The sequence below is a fragment of the Hyperoodon ampullatus genome (genome assembly GCF_949752795.1).
Source record: "Hyperoodon ampullatus genome assembly, chromosome: 16".
Classification (NCBI taxonomy): domain Eukaryota; kingdom Metazoa; phylum Chordata; class Mammalia; order Artiodactyla; family Ziphiidae; genus Hyperoodon; species Hyperoodon ampullatus.
Window position 1 is genome coordinate 54,405,436 of NC_136929.1, and position 25,563 is coordinate 54,430,998.

Consider the following 25,563-nt stretch of genomic DNA (forward strand, 5'->3'; position numbering starts at 1 on the left):
TGAATTTGGTAAAGTAGCAGGATACAAAATTAATGCACAGAAATCTCTGGCATTCCTATACACTAATGATGAAAAATCTGAAAGTGAAATTAAGAAAACACTTTACCACTGCAACAAAAAGAATAAAATATCTAGGAATAAACCTACCTAAGGAGACAAAAGACCTGTATGCAGAAAATTATAAGACACTGATGAAAGAAATTAAAGATGATACAAATAGATGGAGAGATATACCATGTTCTTGGATTGGAAGAATCAACATTGTGAAAATGACTATACTACCCAAAGCAATCTACAGATTCAATGCAATCCCTACCAAACTACCACTGGCATTTTTCACAGAACTAGAACAAAAAATTGCACAATTTGTATGGAAACAAAAAAAAACCTGAATAGCCAAGTCAATCTTGAGAAAGAAAAATGAAGCTGGAGGAATCAGGCTCCCGGACTTCAGACTATACTACAAAGCTACAGTAATCAAGACAGTATGGTACTAACACAAAAACAGAAATATAGATTAATGGAACAGGATAGGAAGCCCAGAGATAAACCCACGCACATATAGTCACCTTATCCTTGATAAATGAGGCAAGAATACACAATGGAGAAAAGACACCCTCTTCAGTAAGTGATGCTGGGAAAACTGCACAGCTACAAGTAAAAGAATGAAATTAGAACACTCCCTAACACCATACACAAAAATAAACTCAAAATGGACTAAAGACCTAAATGTAAGGCCAGACACTATCAAACTCTTACAGGAAAACATAGGCAGAATACTCTATGACAGAAATCACAGCAAGATCCTTTTTGACCTACCTCCTAGAGAAGTGGAAATAAAAACAAAAATAAACAAATGGGACCTAATGAAACTTAATAGCTTTTGCACAGCAAAGGAAATCATAAACAAGACGAAAAGACAACCCTCAGAAGGGGAGAAAATATTTGCAAATGAAGCAACTGACAAAGGATTAATCTCCGAAATTTACAAGCAGCTCATGCAGCTCAATATCAATAAAACAAACAACCCAATCCAAAAATGGGCAGAAGACCTAAATAGACATTTCTCCAAAGAAGATATACAGATTGCCAACAAACACATGAAAGAATGCTCAACATCATTAATCATTAGAGAAATGCAAATCAAAACTACAGTGAGATATCATCTCACACCAGTCAGAATGGCCATCATCAAAAAAATCTACAAACAATAAATGCTGGAGAGGGTGTGGAGAAAAGGTCCAACCGTCTTGCACTGTTGGTGGGAATGTAAATTGATACAGCCACAATGGAGAACAGTATGGAGGTTCCTTAAGAACCTAAAAATAGAACTACCATGTGACCCAGCAATCCCACTACTGGGCATATACCCTGAGAAAACCGTAATTCAAAAAGAGTCATGTACCACAATATTCACTGCAGCTCTATTTACAATAGCCAGGACATGGAAGCAACCTAAGTGTCCATCAGCAGATGAATGGATAAAGAAGATGTGGCACATATATACAATGGAATATTACTCAGCCATAAAAATTGAGTTATTTGTAGTGAGGTGGATGGACCTAGAGTCTGTCATACAGAGTGAAGTAAGTCAGAAAGAGAAAAACAAATACCATATGCCAACACATATATATGGAATCTAAAAAAAAAAAAATGGCCATGAAGAACCTAGGGGCAAGATGGGAATAAAGACACAGACCTACTGGAGAATGGACTTGAGGATATGGGGAGGGGGAAGGGTAAGATGGGACAAAGTGAGAGAGTGGCATGGACATATATACACTACCAAATGTAAAACAGATAGCTAGTGGAAAGCAGCCACATAGCACAGGGAGATCAGCTCGGTGCTTTGTGACCACCTAGATGTTGGGATAGGGAGGGTGGGAGGGAGGGAGAGGCAAGAGGGAAGAGATATGGGGATATATGTACATGTATAACTGATTCACTTTGTTATAAAGCAGAAACTAACACACCATTGTAAAGCAGTTATACTGCAATAAAGCTGTTAAAAAAATTATGATGAAAGGCAAATTACAGTATTTTTTGTGCTATAGCACGCCATGATTATAGGTTGGTTCTTTGAGCTACTTAGGTCACAGATGATGGTCAGGCCACATCTGCTGCCCATGAAATTTCTTTGTGTTTCTTCCTTGGTATCTGTCTTTCTGTCTCCACTGTACCCAGCCCACCTCCACCAGGTTGGAGAGAAGAAAGGGCAGGTAATTTTTCCTGATTATAAAACTCAGAGTTCACTGTTAAAAAAAAAAAATTGCTGAAATCTTAAAAAAATTTGTAGTACTTTCAGGACTGGATTGGAGTAAACAGATCCATGTTCTTGGAACCTGAATATTCTAAATATAGTAGAGACTTAAACTAGGGGGGAAAAACCCCTTTACCAAAGGTCTCACTGACTGATAGACAGGTTTGGTGAGAATTTGCAGTATTTATCCCTTCACTTCTCACATCTTGACTTCTTCGATTTTTGAGACTTTCTTTTGCAGTTTGCTTGAAGGTTTTATGCTTTTGATAAAGTTACTGTGTTATTTCATGGTTACTTTGAAAGTGCCGGTACTCTAATTTCTTGCCAAATTTAAGCTAAAAGAAATGGATTCTGACCTTTTTCTGGTATTTAGATTGTATCAGTTGAAGTTGTTGTCTCTGCCTGACTTCAACCTCTGACTGGTTTCCACCTAAGGAAAAAAAAAAAAGTCATGAAGGTAAAACATGAATGTTAAGCTGAATTGTCAGCCATCAAAGACTAATTAAATACATGATACGTCTACACCATGAGTTTAACATTTTCATACCCCTGGAAATAAGGACATAACTGAAACCGAGTCCCCCTAAAACCGAGTTCCTCTGCCGAGTTTATGATTAACCTCTCCACCCAAAACGTTACTCCCTTTCTTGTCCAACATCTGTTCTCCTCAAGATTAAGGAGTATCAAAGAAAAGGAGGAACTGTAACTGAGCAAGGCCCTATGGGTTCTTCCCGGGACAGACCCCTCCCCTGTATCCTCTGCTTTAGCTCCTCCGTGAAGTACCTAGAGAATAGTACCTGATGCACATTTCCTGAGTTGTTTTACAGATGCTAAAACCAACATCAAATGGAAGATGTAAGCACGTCATGACCATGAGCACATAGCCCCCAAGCCTTCTGGAGCCTAAGGATTGACCATGTTAACCCCTGTGACACAGCCAGCCCTGTTACCTCGCCGTCAACCAATCAGAATTGTGCACAAGCTGATCACTCCCCTCCCTCACCTGGCCTTTCAAAATGCTTTCCTGAGACCCATCGGGGAGTTCAGGTTTTTTGAGCACTAGCTGTCCCCACCTCCTTGGCTGATGATGCCTTACTGCACTGCACTTCCCTTCATCACAACCCAGCGTCAGTAGCTTGGCTTTACTGCGCATGGGTGAGCAGGCCCAAATTTGGTTCAGTAACATAACCAGTTTTTTAAATAAGACATTAAACAATAGTAATTGCATAAAAGAGAAAGAGCTGGACAGAAAGATAAGGCCATATTCCCCCAAGAAGAGGACAATACTACTAAGGTTTTTCAATCATGTAGGTATTCAAAATCACACCTGAAGGTCCATGCTAAATAATAAGAAATAGTGCTCTGGACATTCCAGAACATTCTTTCTGCTAGAGTATGACCATTCCTTAACCTAATAAAGATGATGATCAGTGATGCTTCCAATGTTTTTCTTCTTCTGACTCTATTGCCCTGTATTCAAGTAGTGAAAGCTCAGGAAAGCCTCAGAGGTCTTGCCATGAGACGAGTACACAGTCTTTATAATCCAGTTTTTAAAAGTACAATGGGAATATTCTAATTAAAATTGATTGTCAATCCATACTATTTATTGTTCTTTTCTTTAGGTATTCAAGAGAAAAATATGGATGTTAGGTCATTCGTCTGCTCTCTCTTAAACTTATAATAACTGGGGGCCAGAAATCCTTGCAGTTTGACAATCATCTAAGAATTACTGTTTTGGGATTTCTCAGTGTTTATGCAAGCTTGGCGTGCATATTTTAAAGATTCCTTTGAAATAATTCTCCAGTGATTTGGTCACTAAAAGTTATCAGTTCTTTGAAAGATTCACTTGCACAGAAGATGCAGTAAAGCAATTTGCATTCATCATAGTTGTTATAATTGAACAGATAAAGACACCACAGAGACTTCTGAGTCCCAAAAGCTCTATAATACCTGTTTGGTCTTGGCCCTAAGGAAAGAAACAGTGAGGGCTATTGAGGCTTTTATCTAATGTTACAGCCACTTTCAGTATCTCCTAGAACCATTCCAATATTTTACGGGGTAGAGGAATAGAGGAGGAGTTGAGAATTTAAAAATGGAGAAAGTTGGACGTTCCTGGCAGTCCAGTGGTTAAGACTCCATGATTCCACTGCAGGGGGCACGGGTTCAATCCCTCATCAGGGAACTAAGATCCCACATGCTGCGTGGTGTGGCCAAAAATTAAAAAATTAAATTAAAAAATAAAAATGGAGAAAGATGTATAAGCATTTGCAGGTTTTCTTTAAAACTCATCTCAAAGTTTAAAACATTCTAGAATTCTTTTCTACTCGCTACCCTCTTCCCCCTTGACCATTCCTAGGTACACCATATAGCAGAACTCCTGCTCTTTTTTGGTTAAGGCCCCAAGACAGTAGGCACCAACAACTCCAAATCCCCAAGGCAAGTGCTTGGCTCCCTAGGCAGGATCTGCAAGGGTGTAACTGAAAACCAGTTTGGGGAACCTTAATTGGCAACTACCTTCAGTCTATAAAAGAGGTTAGCTAGGTCAAAGGAAGGTAGAAATCAGAGAAAAGATGTCTTTGTGAATTTCATCTTCTCTGTGTATGTGTTTGGGGAAGGAGGAATCTTCACATCAATGTAAGTAAGAGAGGTTTAATGAAAATCACTTGAAGGGCTCAATCTGTGTCCCCAAGAGACCGAGGGACCTCGTGGACCCATGCTTAGGAAGGTCAGAACCAAAAGGCACATGGCTGTTCTCATGTGGCTACTCAGACTGGTCATAAAGAAGAGATGGCTGCAGGGCAAATGGCCTGTATTCCCAGAGTTTGTGGGAAGAATGCACAAGTGTTTCCTGCACTCCCAATCTGGTTGTCATGAAAGAGAATGCCAATCTAAAGTCATCTTAAAGGGACTTGCCCTGGATTTCCCTGGCAGTCCAGTGGTTAAGACTCTGCACTTCCACTGCAAGGGCCACGGGTTCGATCCCTGGTTGGGGAACTAAGATCCTGCATGCCACATGGCATGGCCAAATAAATTAAAAAGGGCCTTGCCCATGTGGGCCACCCAGAGGTACAATGGAGCTCTACAAAGATAGTCCAGCTACCAAGAGCCAGCGGTGAAGCCAAGCACTGCCAGCAGGAAAAAGTATGATATCTATCAAGGAAGTCCAGGTGAGACATGGCCGGCAGGCAAGGAGGGACCCTGAAGAACTCCAAGAACCCCAGGGGTGAGATGCACAGTAAACACACACCAAAACTTGAAGAAACTGGGATCGGTGCACTATAGACCCTAACCTCTCCTTCTCCCTTTGACCCATGAGGGGTCAGAATCTGGGAACAGTGGAGTCAATAGTGAAAAATTCAGCCACACCCCATTTCCTTTGCCAACTTTCTATCCAAAATAGACCTGGGCTGGAGCAGGGAAGAAGCTTTCATCTCTATCAGTAACAGAGTTTTGACCAGTATTTAGGACTAAACTTAATTACTGAAATGACACTGATTTTATGCCTAGAATTAGCTGGACAACTTTATTATTTGAGAAATACCAAAAAAATCTAACTTCATCCAAAGAACATAAGAAAAAGTAGACCCACATAGCTGGTGTGAGGGGGCCAGTTAGGAAGGACAAAGCTGTCTCCAGGTTCCACCCCTCAAATGCAGCTTATTCAGCAAAAAGGTGACACAAGATTAACCCCTCTCATGAAATACAGTGGGAGGATGATGATACTATTACTTGCACTCACTAAATGATTACCAAATTAGGTTATTTTTACCTACATCTTGGAAAAAATACTTCTTGACAACTACTATGAGGGACTTCCCTGGCGGTCCAGTGGTTAAGACTCTGCACTTCCACTGCAGGGGGCGTGGGTTCGATTCTTGGTAGGGAAACTAAGATCCCGCATGCCACACAGTGCAGCCAAAATAATAAATAAATAGATAAAAAACACTGTGAGAGTAAGTGGCCTCTGACTCGTAACACATTTGTGTGAACTAAATCTGTGGGAACTGTGTGTCCAGCCCTTTAAGCTCTCAGCTGCTTCTGGAAGAGAAAAGAGAGGATGTGAATGATTCCCATTAGAGAGCTTCCCTGTTGAATGATTCAAACACCAGGCAAAGGCAGCACAGACAATTCATCACACTGCCACGTGTTCCAGAGGCCCAAAAGTCTCTATTTGTGAATGAAAACACAGGCGATGTTCTCTTTATACCCACCCTGTGTCCCCAGCCCACTCACATCTTAGTGTTGGAATTGACTCTCCATTCATTCTTTTTCCCATAACCAGTTAACTGCCATGATTAATATGCTTGTGATAGCACTAATCTGGATGGGAGCAAAAGCTATGACAGGGCATATGCAGCGCCCAGGTAAGATTTCTTCCGAGCTGATCAACTAAGAGGCTCTAAATTACTTGGCAATTAAGCCATCCTTTTATTCCCACATAACTGTGGCATCATCCATTTGCTACTTGCAGAAAATCAGAAACAACGGTATACCTGCATACTTTTGACTTTAAGTGCATGTTTTGACATTAAATGCATTCCATTTCAAGCAGCACAATGGTCCAATGACCTATAACATACATTGAAAGACAGATGTGGGCAAGGTGCTAACAGGATCCTTGGGTGGCCCTGTCCTTCCGCATTCAAGCACCTGGCTTGCTGGCTTACCTAGCTGCGTGGGTGCCAGCTTAATGGGCTTCATCCTCTGTTGTTCCTTCCACCTCTCCAGGTCCTCCAGCTCTTTTGCAGCCACTAAGCCAGGTGAGAAATATCAAATCATCAATTATTAGAGCGTGAAAAGGGAACTGCTCCCTTGAAAGCATAACAGACCACCATCAGATGGACAATTAACTACATGCAAGCATGAGTGGACGAGATATCCAGGAAAGGAAGACACCACCCACCCACTCCTAACCCCTTGGGGTCACCCTAAGGCACTTTCTCTCCAAGAGTCTTCACAGAAGGTTCAGATTTGAAAACTGGGGCTTCCCTGGTGGCGCAGGGGTTAAGAATCCACCTACCAATGAAGGGGACACGGGTTCGAGCCCTGGTCCGGGAAGATCCCACGTGCCACGGAGCAACTAAGCCCGTGCACCACAACTACTGAAGCCCACGCACCTAGAGCCCATGCTCCACAACACGAGAAGCCACTGCAATGAGAAGCCCGCGCACCACAATGAAGAGTAGCCCCCGCTCACTGCAACTAAAGTATGTCCACGCGCAGCAACAAAGACCCAACGTAGCCAAAAATAAATAATTTTTTTAAAAAAATTGAAAACAATCTGAACTCCTACTAAATAAAGAAGTTCAGTTTTTCCTCCCACTCTGGCATTTTTCAAACCCTATGTCATTTAATGTTAAAAGTTTCCTATAGAGAGTGTGTGCAAAACATTCATGTGTCAATAAGAACTTTTCACACACAGTAAACACAAATCCCCATAAAATTCTAATGCCCGTATTCACTTGATTTTAAATATTCCCCAAGCTTAATGTAACCATGAGGAACGAGGCCTCTCAGATTCCTGGCACTTGGAACCACTAGGCTGAGCCTACTCCCTGTAGAGCAGTGCTCATTCCCCAAATATACACTGACTGGCAGCAGGGGGCGCCAGAGATACTAGTTCTGTTCTTCCAATGTATGCCCGAATCTCATTAGAAGTGATTATTTCAAACGTCCATTTATAATATTTTTTAACTATTAGAGGGAAAAAAACTTTCTGAAACATCTCAAAAATCCAGACTGCACTGAGGCTTAAAGTCCTGTTAACTATTTAAATCAAAAACTTGTAAAATGCCAGAATCTTTGGGATTCCGTTGGTCACCTGCAGGCAGTGCCCACAGTCACTGTGTTAGCATAGCTGTGATTGTCATATTCTGCACAGACTCAGGTGTACCACCCAGGGGCCTACCTGTCCAGTGGAGACCTTTATAGAGCTGCTTTCCTGCTGTGCCCTTATGTCCATTGGTCATTACAAAATTAAATTTCCTATTGAGATCAAGATAGGAGAGCACAGAATCTCAGTGCTAGCCCCACAGTTGACTTGAACAAGCCTCAGAACTTCTTTGTGAATTAAATGAACTTTAGTTCTCCTTCCAACTCTAAGGTATAATACTGTAACTTTAAAGGGCAGCATTTATTTTACTGTACAACTTCAGTTAAGCATGTTATATGCCCACTAGGTACAAGGAGCACAAAAACAAGTAAGATGTAGCCCCTGCCCTCAAAGAGCTTATAATCTAAAGAAGGAAAGTGAAGTCACGAATAAAAACAGCAGAGGGTAGACTCTGATAGTTACAAAATTATGGGAACACAGAGAATGAAAAAAAATTCCATTAAGAAGGAATGGGACAGGGACTTCCCTGGTGGCACAGTGGTTAAGAATCCACCTGCCAGTGCAGGGGACATGGGTTCGAGCCCTGGTCCGGGAAGATCCCATATGCCATGGAGCAACTAAGCCCGTGCGCCACAACTACTGAGCCTGCGCTCTAGAGACTGTGAGCCACAACTACTGAGCCCATGTGCCACAACTACTGAAGCCCGCACCTAGAGTCTGTGCTCTGCAACAAGAGAAGCCACCCAATGAGAAGCCCGGGAACTGCAACAAAGAGTGGACCCAGCTCACCACAAGTAGAGAAAGCCCACGCACAGCAACAAAGACCCAACGCAGCCAAAAATAAAAATTTATAAAAAAGGAATGGGACAGGTCTAGAAAGAGACAGATTATTTTATAATCTATTTCATATATGACTTGTCTCTTTCAAAAGTGTTCTAAGTCCTGTAAGGACATCTGCAGTGAGCCCAATTTTACAGGAACTTGATAGGTGTGAAATTGTTTAAGCCCAACAGAAACCTCAGATTTATAACCACGCAATGAGCTCTGCTATTAACACAGAGAAACAAATTTAGAAGCATTAAAATAGAATAATTTTAAAAGGTATAATTAAAACTGCCAAAGTTGGGTTTCCCTGGTGGCACAGTGGTTAAGAATCTGCCTGCCAATGCAGGGGACACGGGTTTGAGCCCTGGCCTGGGAAGATCCCACATGCTGGGGAGCAACTAAGCCCGTGTGCCACAACTACTGAGCCTGCACTCTAAACCCCACGAGCCACAACTACTGAAGCCCACGTGCCTAAAGCCCATGCTCCGTGACAAGAGAAGCCACTGCAGTGAGAAGCCCGCGCACCACAACGAAGCGTAACCCTTGCTCGCCGCAACTAGAGAGAGCCCGCGTGCAGCAACGAAGACCCAACGCAGCCAAAAATAAATATAAAAAAAATTATGTATAAAGTAACAAAAACTGTAGTTTAAAAACAAAAAAAATGAGAAGTATTTTGAATGGTAAATAAAATACATACTCCGTTGCATCTCATTTCTTCGTTTTTCATTTGGTACCATCAAGGTATATGCACCTGTGCTAGAATGAAGAGAAAAAAATCGATTATCATGAGAAATTATTAATGCATATAAAGCACCATAAATTCTTTCTGATAATATACTGTATTTATGATCATCACCATCAAATAGGTACTAGGAAAGATAATATTCCTCTTAAGACCCAGGTGTGTTCTCCAGGAGCTTACAATCTATCTGGTAAAGTAAAACAAGTGCACACGGCCACATATGGAAATATAAAGCAGTTGATGGAGAATGACAAGTGACTTCTTCAGGGTCAGCTCTTGGTAAACTGTCTTTGTAGGGATCCACTGTGCCTCCAGGTGGCGCTCATGGGCACATCCCTTTGAGATGACTGGCATTCTCTTCCATGTCACTCACTACAGGAGTACAGGAAACACACATTTTTGGCTCCCACAAACTGGGCGTAGGGGCCATTTGCAATGCAGCCGCCTCCTCCTGATGACCCATCTGAGTGGCCAGATGGCCACAGTCTTGTGTTTGGGGGCTTTGACTTCTAAGCAGGGGTCCGCTGGGCCCCTCATTCTCCTGGGGACACAGGTCGGGCATAAACAGGAGTTCAGAGAAGTAAGAAGTCACTTCAATTCTCTGGGGTGCGGGGGTGGGGAGCGGGGACCAGGGAAGACTTCATTTAAGCAAAAATATTCACCACTAAGGTGCAAGAAGTTGTTACAATATTGTGAGCTTTTGAGGGCAGAAACTGTGCTTGAGGGATCCATATAGGCCCAGCCCCTGGCACAAAGTAGCTGCTTGATGAATGTGGGCTGAATTGAAATGAAATGATGCCAGAGACCCAGTCCGTGAGTCTGTGCTGGGGGGTGGCTCTTTGTGATGATACATGTAGTCCCACAGAAGTATGAATACTTCATAGAGCAAAAATACAGCACAGCAAGACTGCAGCGTACATGTAGGTACAGTGTGAGGGGAAATGTTACGGATAAATACAATCAGCTTATAAATGTAGGTCTTTTTAAAAAAATCCCAGATACTCTTAGAAGTCTTTGTCCAACACGGAACATACAATTTCAAAGGATAAATTAGCAAAGATTGAACAGTAGAGGCCAAAAGCGCTGATTAACAGAAGCTATTTCTTCCTTATCTCATTTTCCTAGCAGTAAGTCTTCAGCCAGCCTCAAACTGGGCTTCAATTTTCAAGTTGTACATGGGAGGTGTGCAACCACCTCTGCATGCAAACAGGGCTGCTGGATGCCCAATTACCTAACGTATATCAGCAGACGTTGCATGTGTAGCCTAGCATGCGTACAATGGGATGAATACAAAAATAGGAGGCTGCCACTGGAAATTAATTCCCTGTCCATTGCATATTCTTTGTTCACCCTCAGAAAGATTTTTTCACTCCTCAATTGTCCACACTTTATAGAAGCTTAGGAGCTGCAGTTCTGTGGGTAGTACCTGAAAACTTGAGTATGACGCAATACTGAGCCATTCTTCAGAGCCTTAAAGATGAAACGAGATACTGGATTTAAATGCCAACCATGAAATGACTGCAGAATCATCAATGTCCATTAACATTGTGGTATGGAGCTTCTCACCATACCAGGGATTTGACTACACTGCAAATCAGTAGTTCTTAAACTTTAGCATGCATCAGAATCACTTGGAGGGCTTGTAAAATGCTGAGTTTCTGATTCAGTAGGTATGGGACGGGGGGCATCTATAACTTGCATTTTTAACAGTTCCCAGATGATGATAATACTCTTGACCTGGGGACCACACTTTGAGAACCAGTGCTGTAGATCAATCAAGCTGTCTTCAAACATTTGGACTAAAAGGGAATTAAGGGATTAATAAATCATTGATAAAGACACAGATGTTAAATCATATGCCAAAGATCATGAGGTTAATTAAGCAATAGTGCTGAGACTCAAACCAAGCATTTTTGACTTAGACCAGGTGGGTGTCTGGAGCTAAGTATTCAGCTCAATGTAGAAAACATAAAATATGACTGTCCTTAACTTCGGCCTCTTGATAGACTTCCAAACAAAGTAAATCTACTTAGCCAAGCACCCATTATGGACTTGTTATGTTAGGGGCTTATGAGGCATGAGGGGAGATACAAAAAAACAGACACCAACCCCTTTAACAGAGCTTACACTTTAATTAGGAACAATTCATGAAACCACCAGAGCAGACCACGAGGAGATTCAAACAAGCCTCAAAGTGGGGTGATGGAAGTAGTCAGAGATGCAAGGTGGAGGGGAGTCAGTGAGACCCCAGAGAAGTAGAAAATTTCAGAGAAGAATAGCAAGTTGAGGCTTAAAGGATGGGACCTCAAGTGGCAAAAAGGGTTTCTGTGCTAGCACTTTGCTAAGAGAAGCTTCATAGAGAATTTTCCAAGTTCCATGAATCTCTCTTATGAAAATATCAGGAAAGGTTTGAAAAGAAAAAGCAGTTTGTAAAAGGTTTTATTCTGCAATATCTAATCTGATTAAGTTTAAGTGTGACAATATCACACTAGAATCTTTCGTCTTAGGAATAGGACTGTGGTCAATCTATGGCCAACATGTGTAGCCAACAAGTACCCAGACAATATAGGGCCATGAAAAAAGGGGGAGAATTATCTAGCCTTGAAATCAGAGGCTTTTAATCGAAAACATTTAAACATAACCCCAGGCTCAAGGACAGTGGTCCCAGTAATAAATGTTTTATGTTAGAGAATTCCTTAGCAACCTTCTTAGCGATATTTTATTGGCTGAAAATGTCAAATCTGAAATATAATATTCAGAAGAAAGCATTGCCAAATAATGGAGCCTCTATTCCTCTTCCTTCCTATAGGAAGAGGAGCTTAAGTCTCAGGATCGGCTTTTTATTTTTTAATATCCTGTGGCAGAGCATAATGCCTGGGCAGATACAAATATTCATCCCTTCTCTCTTAGCTTTTCCTTGACATGAATAACAAGTATAACTTATTCATGTTTTCAGCCAAGTAGTTTCCACCCACAGCAAGGGCCTCTGCTGTTTTAACCTCCAGGTCATCCCTATCAACAGCCTGACTCTCAAAGCTACTGATGGAGACAAGCCCAACCTACCTGTATTTAGATTCTGGTCATTTCCTGATTAAGCAACATTCAAGCCACTGAAATAAATGTATACCTTTGAAAATGAGTTTCCTTAATTACCTCATTGAAATTTAATGAAATATCTCCATTTGTAAGATTATTTTCACTTTCCAACAGCACATATCCATGAGATATACTAAGGGAGAACGTATAAAGAACAGCGTAAGACAGATCTTAAATATATATATTTAAGAAATCTCTTCCTTGTGAGGTCTCTCCTGAGCTACACAACTGCCTCTCTGTGCACATTCTTGTGCATTTTTATAAGGTCTCATCAATAAGCACTCTATGAAAAAAATGGTATGTTGGAGTCATGAAAAATATCTTGGCTGGCTAAGAGTATTACATAAATATAACCTGGTGTGTACAAACTGCAGCAGATGTAATTTAAATTTCTAATTAGGAACAACACCAGTTTGAGTAAAAAAGAAATGTACTCAAGAGAAAAAATTCAGAAAGAGATTAAGTGACAAACATAATTTCAAGCAGAATAGTAGACACATAAAGTCTACTGTCCTACAAAAAATTGGTTTGAGGTTTTCATAGTTCAAGAAAATCTTATCCTTGGGTGAAATTGAAACAAAGGAAAATTTCTGGTTAATCAAAGGCACTGGATAGAGATTTAGATTCTAGATATGTTTTTCTATATTGTTTTTTTTAATACGGTCTTCAACATAGGACTCTGAAGCTTACTGTTTTTAACCAACGTGAATCAAACCTTATGAGGCATGCAGGTTTGCAAAACTTCTTTTATAAACAGATCATATTCCTAAGAAGAAAAATACCAAGATCAGACTGAGTAAATCATCCTTGTCCCCTAAGCCCATCACACCAGCCCTGATCCTGCATTCCACATCTCTGGTGTGGAAGGACTAATGAATTCTCTTTGGTCTCAGAGCCTGCAGAACCTGACATAGTCTGCACACCCAAGAGACTGATGTGAAGCTGGTTAGTTCTGTAACTCACAGCTTCTGTTAGAGAGCGGAATAGATGCCCAGAGGGCTAAACAGACAGCCAGAAGGAAAAGATAAACAAGAGACCACCAGGTCATCAGGGCCTTTGTTCATAGAATACCTTTATGGAAAGTAGAAAGAGGTATACGTACACACACACACACACACACACACACACACACAATCCGTCCCAGGATCCTCACATAGGCCCATGGCTTAGTGAGAGGTGGTAAATTTATGCAAATTAGAAAAAAGTGCCCCTTCTGCCAGGTGGAGGTAACCCCACACTAAGGCAAATGATTTGGTATGTATTTCAGCTCCAAATTACTACCTTAGCCAGGCAAGTCTGTATAGTTACCAACGGGCACAATCATACAGGATAGACCTGAAAGATGTTGTGCTTCTTCACTTAAAACACATACATGTAAATGATAAAAGCTACGAAAAAAGAAGCAAGAGCGCTTCCCTGGGGGTGCAGAATCTGCCTCCCAGTGCAGGGGACACAGGTTCGAGCCCTGGTCCAGGAAGATCCCACATGCCGCGGAGCAACTAAGCCCGTGCGCCACAACTACTAAGCCTGCTCTCTAGAGTCCAAGAGCCACAACTACTGAGCCCGCGTGCCAAAACTAGTGAAGCCCCAGCGCCTAAAGCCCGTGCTCTGCAACAAGACAAGCCACCGCAAAGAGAAGCCTGTGCACTGCAACGAAGAGTAGCCCCTGATCACCGCAACTAGAGAAAGCCTGTGTGCAGAAACGAAGACCCCACGCAGCCAAAAATAAATAAATTAAAAATAAATAGTGTATATGTGTCAATCGCAATCTCCCTAAATAAATAAAAATAATAAGTTCATCTATTAAAGAAAAAAGCAAGAAAGATTCACTCTAAAGATACAAAGAATATATATGAAATATAATATCAGAGAGACTCACCATATTTATGAGGGCAAAAACCAGTGATGGAAGTAGAGATGGGGACCAATTGGTAAGTATACTTGCAAAATGTATTAAACTGCTTCCTCAGTAAAAGTAACTACAAGGAATTCATATTTTCAGAACATAGAGATGTCGGGTCTGGGATGCGATTTGAACCTACTTGCAAGCTAAAGTTAGCCAAATAGTTAGGCTATTACTGTTTCATGGATGCTAGTAGAAGACATGGACTTTATTACTCATGGCATGGCATCAGCATGTTTATGTCTGTCCTCTCTGGCTCCAAGTCAACATGATGGATGCTGCACACACAGTGTGTTTGCATTGCAGCTGAGGAACACTGAATTGTGGAATCCACCATTTTTATAGCAGATAGTAAGCAAGCCTGGTCTTTGTTCTGGGGAGAATGTACCTCATCTCTCAAGGTTCCCAGCTACACAACAACCCTAAGAAATAGTCCAGGTTAGAGTAGGCAGGTATGCAATCTTGGCATACCCAGCAAGACATCTAGAGTGCAAGAGGCCCAAGGAGGACTATCTTTTCCAACAAGAGAATATTTAAGAATGGCTTAGGGGCTTCCCTGGTGGCGCAGTGGTTGAGAGTCCGCCTGCTGATGCAGGGGACATGGGTTCGTGCCCCAGCCCGGGAGGATCCCACATGCCACGGAGTGGCTGGGCCCGTGAGCCATGGCCGCTGAGCCTGCGCGTCCGGAGCCTGTGCTCCACAATGGGAGAGGCCACAACAGTGAGAGGCCCGCGTACCGCAAAAAAAAAAAAAAAAAAAAAAAAGGAATGGCTTAGTGATAAGAAAATTGGCATTTGCATAAAAACACTTATCAAATTGTTATACATTTTCTATTATTATTATTCCTCTTATTATTATTGTTATCATTAGGCTAAGCTCTGAATATGTCCACATGTCTTAAGCACTGCTCCTCAAGGCCATCTATAACTTAAAGGAGAAAACTAGAAATGCAAGACATAAGGTATTTATATCTAAATATCTGCATAGAATATTTAAAAATGAAATTCATCCTGATTTTGAAATAAACATATGCTCACATAAGAAAATACAGAAAATTACCTTTAAAACATTTAAAAGTCACTCATAACCCCACTCCTCAGAGATCTCAATTACAGTGTTATTTGGGTGGATTTCAGTTCAGCCTATATTCTGTACATATTACACAGTTGCAATCATATATTAAGTCCAATTTTATGTGCTGCTTTCACTTATAAGTGGTTTTCCCAATTATGCACGTAACAAGCTTAATATTAAATGGCTACATAATATTTCACAACATCAATGCACCATTAATATAACCACTCACTTAACCATTTCAGTTGTTTCAATTGTTCACTATTATAAACAATCCTGCAGGATGTGCAAAGCATAAAACAAAGATTGCACAGAACATCATCCAGAAGAAAACCCTTAATAGTCCTCTAAAATCAATACTCTGAACAGGAATGTGGACTACATTTAAAATTTTCTTCCTTAGATATCCCATTTGCATTTCCAAAGTTCCAGTGACAATTTGATCATATGATTAATTTCTGCTCTTATACTTGACTCTCCTCAGTTCCTAAACCAGAATAGATGCTGGCCTACCTAACCATTCATTCTCACCACCTCCTTACTAAAAGCACTCCTATATTATTCAGGTTAACAATGTGCTCCATTAAGACTATAGTCCCCAACCTTCTTTATAGTCAAATATGACTGTGTGATTAAGTTTGGCAAATTGAGATATAAGGGGAAGCCATTGAGAAGGATTTCTAGGAAAGCTCCATTAAATGAAGACAGACAGATGGACAGGAAAACCTTTTTTGCTGCCCTCCCCCCTTCCTGGAAGGTTGAAGTGTAAGCTGGTGCTCAAGCAACCATCTTGGTCAGTGAGGCAACTTGAATATGTAAGACATACATCAGAAACAGCAGAGCAGAAAGAAGCAATCTGTAAAACTGCCACACTAGTGGTAATCTATTGCCAAACTGCCCTGCTCTGAACTCTAATTCTGTTACTTCCTAACTATAACTTTGAGCAAATTAGTTTTTCTATTCTTTCACCTGTAAAATGGGGATAACAAATATCTATCTCTTAGAGTATGAAGTGCTTAGAACAAGGCTAGGAAATAACAAATGTTCTATTACGATTGCCTATTATTTGTACTATATCAGCCCCAGACTACCTACCTTCAGACTTATTTTATAGGAGAGAAACAAAGCCATCTATGCTTAAGACACCTATTTGTAGATATCTATTTTATTAGAATAATTATATATAACATATTATGTATAAGACACTTATTATTATTGTCACCTTCTATTGGCAGTAGAAATTGAAGGGCATAATGGCTCTAAGTCTTTCTACTTGGATTAAAAGTTAAAAAGAACAATTTACACTTTAAAGATAAAGAGGTCCTGGGCTTCCCTGGTGGCGCAGTGGTTGAGAGTCCGCCTGCCGATGCAGGGGACACGGGTTCGTGCCCCGGTCTGGGAAGATCCCACATGCCGCAGAGCGGCTAGGCCCGTGAGCCATGGCCACTGAGCCTGTGCTCCGGAGCCTGTGCTCCGCAAGGGGAGAGGCCACAACAGTGAGAGGCCCGCGTACCGCAAAAAAAAATTAATTAATTAATTAATTAAAAAATAAAGATAAAGAGGTCCTTATATCAAACAGCTTGAAGTGTTTATTTCTAAGGATCTGAATTGCAGGGGACTTATCCTTTCTATATTAGTTTTGTAATGTTTAGTCTTTGGGGTTTTTTGGGGGTTTTGGCCGCGCTGCATGGTTTCTGGGATCTTAGTTCCCCGACCAGGAATTGAACCTGGGCTACGGCAGTGTAAGTGCTCAGTCCTAACCACTGGACCACCAGGGAATTCCCAATGTAATGTTTAGATTTTTATAACAAGCAGATATGACTTTACTTTTATAACCACGAAAAAATATTCCAAGGAGTATTAAATGAGAAAATATTTAAAATAAAGATTTCTTAAATCAGGGGTTCAGAATTTCTTACAGGACTAGGTAGCACAGGATTTCCACTCTCACTGGTTCCCTAGCAGAACAAACACTGGGCAATACCAGCCCTTGAGTTTTAATGATGGGAAATGTCTTCAGTTTTTCTACAGGACTTTAATAAATTGCCTTTTAAGTGTTCATGGTGGTGGGGAGGGTGAATTACAAACATTACAGAACAAAGGAACCATCATTGGCTGATTCTCTGATATAGAAGACCCTTCAGATGCAGTCTTCTCCCTTTGATGATTTTTTTCCTGTTAAGGTTTTGTTTCAGATTCAAATACATTCTGAATAGATGCAATTAATCTTAACAATAGTATAACCTTATAGCACTCTACTGACTTTGAAGTAAGTAACCTTACTGTGTAATTGAACTAAGTTTCTTTTTTCTCATTTCTGCTATGCTTCTAACAATTATTATAGGTATTATGTGTTTTCAAGCTTTGATCATCCTGTTGATTTATTGTTTCACTGTTTCAGCTGTCAGACTTTTTGAGAAATGCCCACTCATTTTTGTTATTGTATTTGAACAAAGATGATTGCTCCCCAAGACTTAGCAGAATTCAAATGCATACCACGTTAAGGAGTGGAATCTAGTGCAGAAAAGTTGGAAATTCATCCTAAACAGGACCATAATTTCTCCCCTCCTGTATAAACAGGAAGGTAAATTTGACCTAATCAAACCAAAATGTCTTTTCTTTCCATTCACTCCAACAATCTCTTCTGCCATGCAAAGAACAATGCTTTGCTTTTCACACTGTAGGTGGTAACCCACTAATGGGCCATGAAATCAACTTAATGGGTTTATTTTTAATGAATAAGAATAGAAAATGTCAAAGTCCATCACATATAGTAAAGGTGAGAACAGTTTTCTGACATTTTTTTCAGTTATATATAAACTCACATATGACCTAGACCCATACATGTACTAAGTCATGAATGTCAAATGCATTGCTAACTTCAGGCTGTGGTCAGAAGTCTGAAAGATCTCTGGAAGGCAGTATGTGGTTTAGGTTGCTCAGAAACAGTGACAGTGAGAAAACTGTTCTAAATGTAAGCCAACCAAGCTGTCATGAAGAAAAGCAGCAAACAGGATTGCCACAGAAACTTTGCTCCTACAAATTACTTCTCTATCCAAATCATTTTAAAGCTGTAAATAAATGTCACATTGCTGATTCTATAGTACCACTCTCTTTAGTTTATAGAAATTCTATTTTCTTGATGTGAAAATAGGACCACCGATAGGAAATTCACGAGCTGCACTGTCACTCCCCCTCCAGCTCCATCATGTTCAGGATCCAGACTCTGGTAGATAGACTCAGGTTTGAGGGCTGGTTCTGTGACTAAAAAAAGTCATGAGACCTTAGGAAATCATACACTCTCTCAAGACTCAGTTTCTTCAACTATCATGGGGCAAAGTGTTTATTGTGAAGAGAAAAATGAATTATATGATGTGTGTAGCACAGGGTCTAGCATGTGGTTATAAGCTCAAGACATAAAAGTTCGAGGTACTGATTGTTATTTTGGTTTCAGTCCCTCGGAGTACCCAGTTTAACTATTCTAGGTCATAACTAATTTCCTTTCTGCTACCACAGTATTGCAGTGCTTTGTCACATTTCTCAATTCTAAAAGCAGTCAAACAGAGGCTTCCAAAGAGCACGAGACCTAAAAGCAGTCAAATAGGCAGAGCTCTACTGATTAGTTTGGTAGTAGAATCTGGTCATAGAGACACCTACCCAGCTCATTGAGTCATAAAATTATCATTGAGTTAAATACTGTCTGTTGTTTTACAAACTTGCTGAATGCTTACGAGCCTTGCCTGGAGATTGAGTTAAATAGTTCCCTAATGAATAGCTATCTATATTCAGCCATCAAGAAGATTTCTCATTAGAATCAATCATAGATTTTTCTCTTCCTATGTACCATTATTTCAGAGCACTAAAAGGAACTCAGGCATTATTCAGTTCTCCATCTCCAAGGAGGGGTAATAGCCTGATGCTTTTATGCCATTTAACAACTATAGGCAAAAGCTTATTTTCTCACTGTCGTAAGAGGAGACAGAAGAGAAATCTGGGGCATTTGCAGTGAAGAAAAAGTAGTGAAAGCAGTTCCTGTAGGCTCTCATAAGTTTGTAAAAACTTGCACTTCATTTAAGACTATTCTATGTGGCTAGTTCAGATTCAAATGAGCTGAGTCAAGAATGACTTAAGAAGTTTTTGATGGTCTGTCTTGGTTATAAATTATACATCAGGATTAAGAGCATACTCAACAATGATTAAATAGTGATGTTTATAAAAATGGAACTAATGCTATAACTTAATGACTATGTTATCATCTATCCCATCTTATATCTCATCTTACATTTATGAAATGTTTAATACTAAAATAACACAGTGTTCTTTAAGAGAGAAAAATCAGGAATTGGCCATTAATAAGTGGGCTTACCAAGCCATTCTTTTTAAATACATTTTTTAAATTTTTTATTTATTTATTTATGGCTGTGTTGGGTCTTCGTTTCTGTGCGAGGGCTTTCTCTAGTTGCGGCAAGCAGGGGCCACTCTTCATCGCGGTGCGTGGGCCTCTCACTATCGCGGCCTCTCTTGTTGCAGAGCACAGGCTCCAGACACGCAGGCTCAGTAGTTGTGGCTCACGGGCCTAGTTGCTCCACGGCATGTGGGATCTTCCCAGACCAGGGCTCGAACCCGTGTCCCCTGCATTGGCAGGCAGATTCTCAACCACTGCGCCACCAAGGAAGCCCCCAAGCCATTCTTTATTCTCTCTTCACTCTCCCTTGAGAGTTTGAGGATGAAGGGGAAAATAATGTATCAGTTACCAGGGTTAATTTCTTCCCTGGAGCACAACAAACCGGGCAAAGTATTGAAGTTAGAGGAAGGAAACTAAGGAATGTCCCCTGAGCCCCAAGGGACGAAATAAGGAAAAGGAGTGGGTTTCCCCAGGACATATAGCACTCCCAACAGCCATGGTGTCTAAGCTGCTGTTGTCAGGGGTATGGTGTATCCTAAAGGCTGTGTCAGTTTGGGTCCTCCGAGGAGTAGAAATCAAGATGAGGTTAGACAAGCAAGAGATTTACTGGGAGGAAGTCTTGTGAAGGATACAAGGTAAGCAAGCAGCAGTGGGCAGGGAAAGCCGTAAGAACATGAGCAGGTCTGACACCTCTGAAGGGAGAGAGGGAGGATTGCGTAGGAAGAGCCTCAGACTGGTAGACGGTTCTGAGAAACTCTTGGATAGGTCAATGGGGAGTCTTCTGGCAAAAGTTTCCCCATAGGGCTTCCCTGGTGGTGCAGTGGTTGAGAATCTGCCTGCTAATGCAGGGGACACGGGTTCAAGCCCTGGTCTGGGAAGATCCCACATGCCGCAGAGCGGCTGGGCCCATGAGCCACAACTACTGAGCCTGCGCTCCGCAACAAGAGAGGCCGCGATAGTGAGAGGCCCGCACACCGCGATGAAGAGTGGCCCCCGTTTGCCACAACTAGAGAAAGCCCTCGCACAGAATTGCAGACCCAACACAGCCAAAAATAAATAAATAAATAAATAAATAAATAAATAAGCCAAGCATTTGAAGCCCTTTAAAAAAAAAAAAAAAGTTGCCCCATAAAGGAGTCCCACCTGGAATGCTCAGACACTGTTGGGAAGAGTGCAGAATAAGTGTCCTCTCAGAGCAAAGGGTACAATGGATTCAAAAGGATGGCAACTAGAGCTGTCAGTTGACTGTGCTCCCCACAGTAAAGTCTTTTGAAGATCTGAACAGCAAGCTTCCCTGGCTGCCATAGAGGCTATTTAAACTACCGTGGTATGATAAAGTTAAAGTATTCAATCATTGTCCCTGGTTCCTGGCTCAGAGCTCCTTAAAATCCTCGGAATTCTAAGTTACAAGAATGTCAGGACTTCCCCGGTGGTGCAGTGGTTAAGAATCCACCTGCCAATGCAGGGGACACGGGTTTGATCCCTGGTTCCAGAAGATCCCACATGCCACGGAGCAACTAAGCCCGTGAGCCACAACTACTGAGCCCGCATGTCACAACTACTGAAGCCCCCACGCCTAGAGCCCGTGCTCCACAACAAGAGAAGCCACCTCAATGAGAAGCCCACGCACCACAACGAAGAGTAGCCCCCGCTCACCGCAACTAGAGAAAGCCCGCGCGCAGCAACGAAGACCCAATGCAGCCAAAAATAAATAATAAATAAATAAATAATTTTTTTAAAAAAAGAGTTAACATATGCAATGCACTTTAACAAACATAAGTTAAATTCGTAAGTGCTTGCTGTTATTATTGCTAATCTTTAAGTCTCTATAGTTTTTGCTATAAAGTTGGCCACAAATATGTTAAGGTAAACTGAGTTTGTATCCAAATTATGTTAAAGTTAACTGTATAGTGAAATTCCACATTATGGGTTCATTTTCAGAATATCTTTATATTTCCTTCAAACAGCGTCAAGCTAAAGGACCACCTCTAGGTACAGTTATAGACAAGTATCTGAACAAAGTGAACCTTGCCTGTATTGCTATCATAGGCAAGAGCCTTTTGCCCAGACTTGGGTAAAATTCCCTTCCAGAAAAACCCATGCCTTAGTCTTATATTTATCTAGAGTTTGGGGGAAGGGTAAAGGATTACTTTGGATTAGAAGTTTGTGTGAACTTTTTTTCCTCTTCAAATCTGTATAAATAGCTTACAATATTTAAGGACAAGATAAAATCACGAACTGAAAATCATTAGGAAATCCAATATTTATTAGTAAACACTTTACTTAAATCCAAATATAGTTAAGGGCTCAGCCTTAGCCTTAGAGTCTATTAGAGGTCCTCAGGAATCATTCTAACAACTTCCCTTAAAGTCTCTCTATATTTATATGTAAGTCAGCACTTTAAATCAGTGTGTTTTTACAAGGCATAAACACTTCAGGGTGACAGCACAGTACTTGGTCAATAAACATTTGGTAAATGCATTCAAGGCTATCAGTACCCAACATTTACTGGATACTTGCTTTCTGCCAGGCATGAAATTGTTTTATGCATACACAGACACACACATACACAGACCCTGAGAGGTTGGTATTTCACTTCACCTAATGAGGACACTGAGACATAAAGTAGCTGAAGTTCAGAGAGTAAGTAATGGCAGAATCAAAACTTGAACCCAAGTCTGCCTGGCATCAAAGCTCCTCCTTTTCCCACGTTGGGGCTTCCCTAATGAATAAGTGGAAGGATGCACACAAAACAAGGTGTCAAAGTTCAACCCTTTATCATATAAATAAGCTCATATTGAAAGTGAACAAGTGAAGTTTCACTATTAAGCACTTAACTCTATCCTTCCTTTTTCTTAATTTTCTATCAGAAAATGCTTCTAATTTCTCTCCAAGCAAATAAATCTTAACGGCATTTTTTGGTCAATTTTACTGAGATGTTATTTGCCATTTAACAATTTTCCTTGGTTTCCTGCTTCCATTAAAGGAGACAAGCAAGAATAAACAGTAGGGCTTCCCTGGTGGCGCAGTGGTTGAGGGTCCGCCCGCCGATGCAGGGGACACGGGTTCGTGCCCCGGTCCAGGAAGATCCCACATGCCGCGGAGCGGCTGGGCCCGTGAGCCATGGCCGCTGAGCCTGCGCGTCCAGAGCCTGTGCTCCGCAACGGGAGAGGCCGCAACAGTGAGAGGCCCACTTACCGCAAAAAAAAAAAAAAAAAAGAATAAACAGTAGATATAAGTGACTAATGGAGATGTAAGAAGAATTCAGAGTGGTCCAAACAGGATCTTACTTGTTATATACCTAAAAGGAAATGTATCTTATAATGTTCTGCTTATTGCAACTGGTTCACATGAAAATAATGAGTTCTGTGAAACACAGCTGAACTCACCCATGTATTCTCTAATGGTCTACTGGCAAATTAAAAATCACAAAATGTAGTGAGGTCTTCAGATACTGAGGCCTGGAAAATTAATTAGAAAACTGCCCCTTTCTGAGTAATTTAGTCCAGCAAGATTCTGGGGTAATTTACCATTAATTTACAAATAAGAAACCAGACAGATGCAACTGCTAATGTTTATGAGATGTTATGAGCTTGCAATTAAATGATTATGTCTAAGTAGATCTTTAAAATAGAAAAAAAAGCACATAGAGGGTATCTATCATCAACGTGAAACCGTACATCCATGACCTCTGTTACATCAAATGCTACAGCTTACAGAGATGTAGATTACTCAGAATTAAAGGACTTCCATTATGACCAGATATCCCCCCCTTCTTCTTTGGGCCGCACCGCTCGGCTTGCAGGATCTTAGTTCCCCACCAGGGATCAAACTTGAACCCGCCCTAGCAGTGAGCATGCTGAGTCCTAACCACTGGACAGCTGGGGAATTCCGCTCCGCCCCGCTCCCCCCACCCCCATTCTGAGTAGGAAAGAAATGCAGCGACCTCTAATTGAAATCACCCAGATCACCCACCCCACCTAAGGGCAACCCAAAGCTGAATAATATTAAAAAGCCTGGTACTTATGAATTCTTTCAAAAGTTAAGGGGTGAAAGAAAATCTGTTTATTGGGCATAAGGTTATATACTGTTCCTTAGAAACCAACGTTTATCTTTCATGTAACTAGAAGTTGATGAAAAGGGGGAGCTGAAAATGAAACCATCTGGAAAGTTCCAGTTCACAGAAGCAGCACTTCAAAAGCAGTAATGTCTTTACAAACCCTACTGTTGGATTAAAGCATCTCATTCCATTGGTGGGAAAGGATCACTGACACTTTACATAATAAATGTTTCCAGGATAGTAACTGTAGTCTCTAAACCAAAGACCAGGAATAAAGGCTACCTACCTGTTCCTGTGTAGAACACTTATCAACACCCGCGGCAAGAAACACTGCACCCACTCACTTCCTCTCCGGCTCAGTCCTCTGGTCCTAAGAGGCTACTTTATCCGGGAGTTTTGTTGGAATGCAGGCTCCTAGAGGCAGCATTTGCATTTCTACCCAATAACACATTCCCTCTTCACCCTTACCCTCCCAGCTGATGTGAAGATACTATTTAGGGCATCAGTTTTTTTAAGATAGGAAGGGAAAAAAAAATATTTTCATACTATTTAAGAGCATGAGTTCTGGAGATATCTGGAAAATTAGTAAGAAGCCTAGGCAGTTACTACACACCCAGTAGTAGCCTAGTCCTGTAGCCAGTCACAAGAATCAGGAAAGTAGTGTCCTCAAAAGGAACGGGGGCTCGGATGTTCAGTAAGCATCCCGGACCGGCACACTCAATTTAGAAGGTAATTCATGGATGCTATTGTTTAGACAAATGAGCCTTCATTTTCTTAGAGACCCTGTAATGGGGCCCCTGTGGTTCAAACTTCAGTGATCTGAGAAGAACCTGCGGGCCTGTTTGGGGTCTGGGCTTCCGCCCCGCAGGACAGGTGATTAAATACTTACAACCTCTGGCCCGCGTGCTGCGGGCTCTCCCGCGAAGGGCTCTCGGGAGCCTCCTCCAAACCCCGCCTCGGGGCCTGCGGCGGACCCAGCTCCCTGCGCCACGCAGGGGGGTCCCGGGCCGGGCGGGAAGAGGCGGGGGCTCCGAACCCGGAGCCCTGCACCCCACTGCGGGTGTACATGATCCAGAGCCCGTGGGGCCGGGGCCGCCGCCGCTGCGGGAAGGATGAGTGCAGAGCTGGGACGCTTCGCGGGTCTCGAGATGCGATTCCGAAGAGCGGGAGTGGCGGGTTTAGCAGCTGAGTTTCGATTCTCGCTACCAGCCGCGGGCTGCCCCGCCCCCCAGGACTTCCCCGACCTTGCTCCTCCCTGGCGCCCTCTGACCTGATCGCAGATGACAGCGCCGGCCGCGCCGCCCCGCCTGGGATGTTGAATGGAGCGCGCCTGGCCAACTACAGGTGAGTGGGTTTGAGGTCTCA

General features: G+C 41.7%; 1 protein-coding gene across 1 annotated transcript in view; it reads right to left on the reverse strand.

The window, feature by feature from the left end:
- EPSTI1 (epithelial stromal interaction 1) overlaps window positions 1-25,266 on the reverse strand; it is a gene marked incomplete at both ends in the record, with an annotated part of 96,458 nt that extends 71,192 nt beyond the window's left edge. Inside the window, 4 exons of the mRNA XM_079721863.1 lie at window positions 2,617-2,690; window positions 6,928-7,011; window positions 9,616-9,674; window positions 25,088-25,266. Of these exons, the coding sequence (XP_079577989.1) occupies window positions 2,617-2,690; window positions 6,928-7,011; window positions 9,616-9,674; window positions 25,088-25,266 (396 nt within the window). The remainder of the gene's footprint in view (window positions 1-2,616; window positions 2,691-6,927; window positions 7,012-9,615; window positions 9,675-25,087) is intronic.
- Window positions 25,267-25,563: the final 297 nt, after the last annotated feature.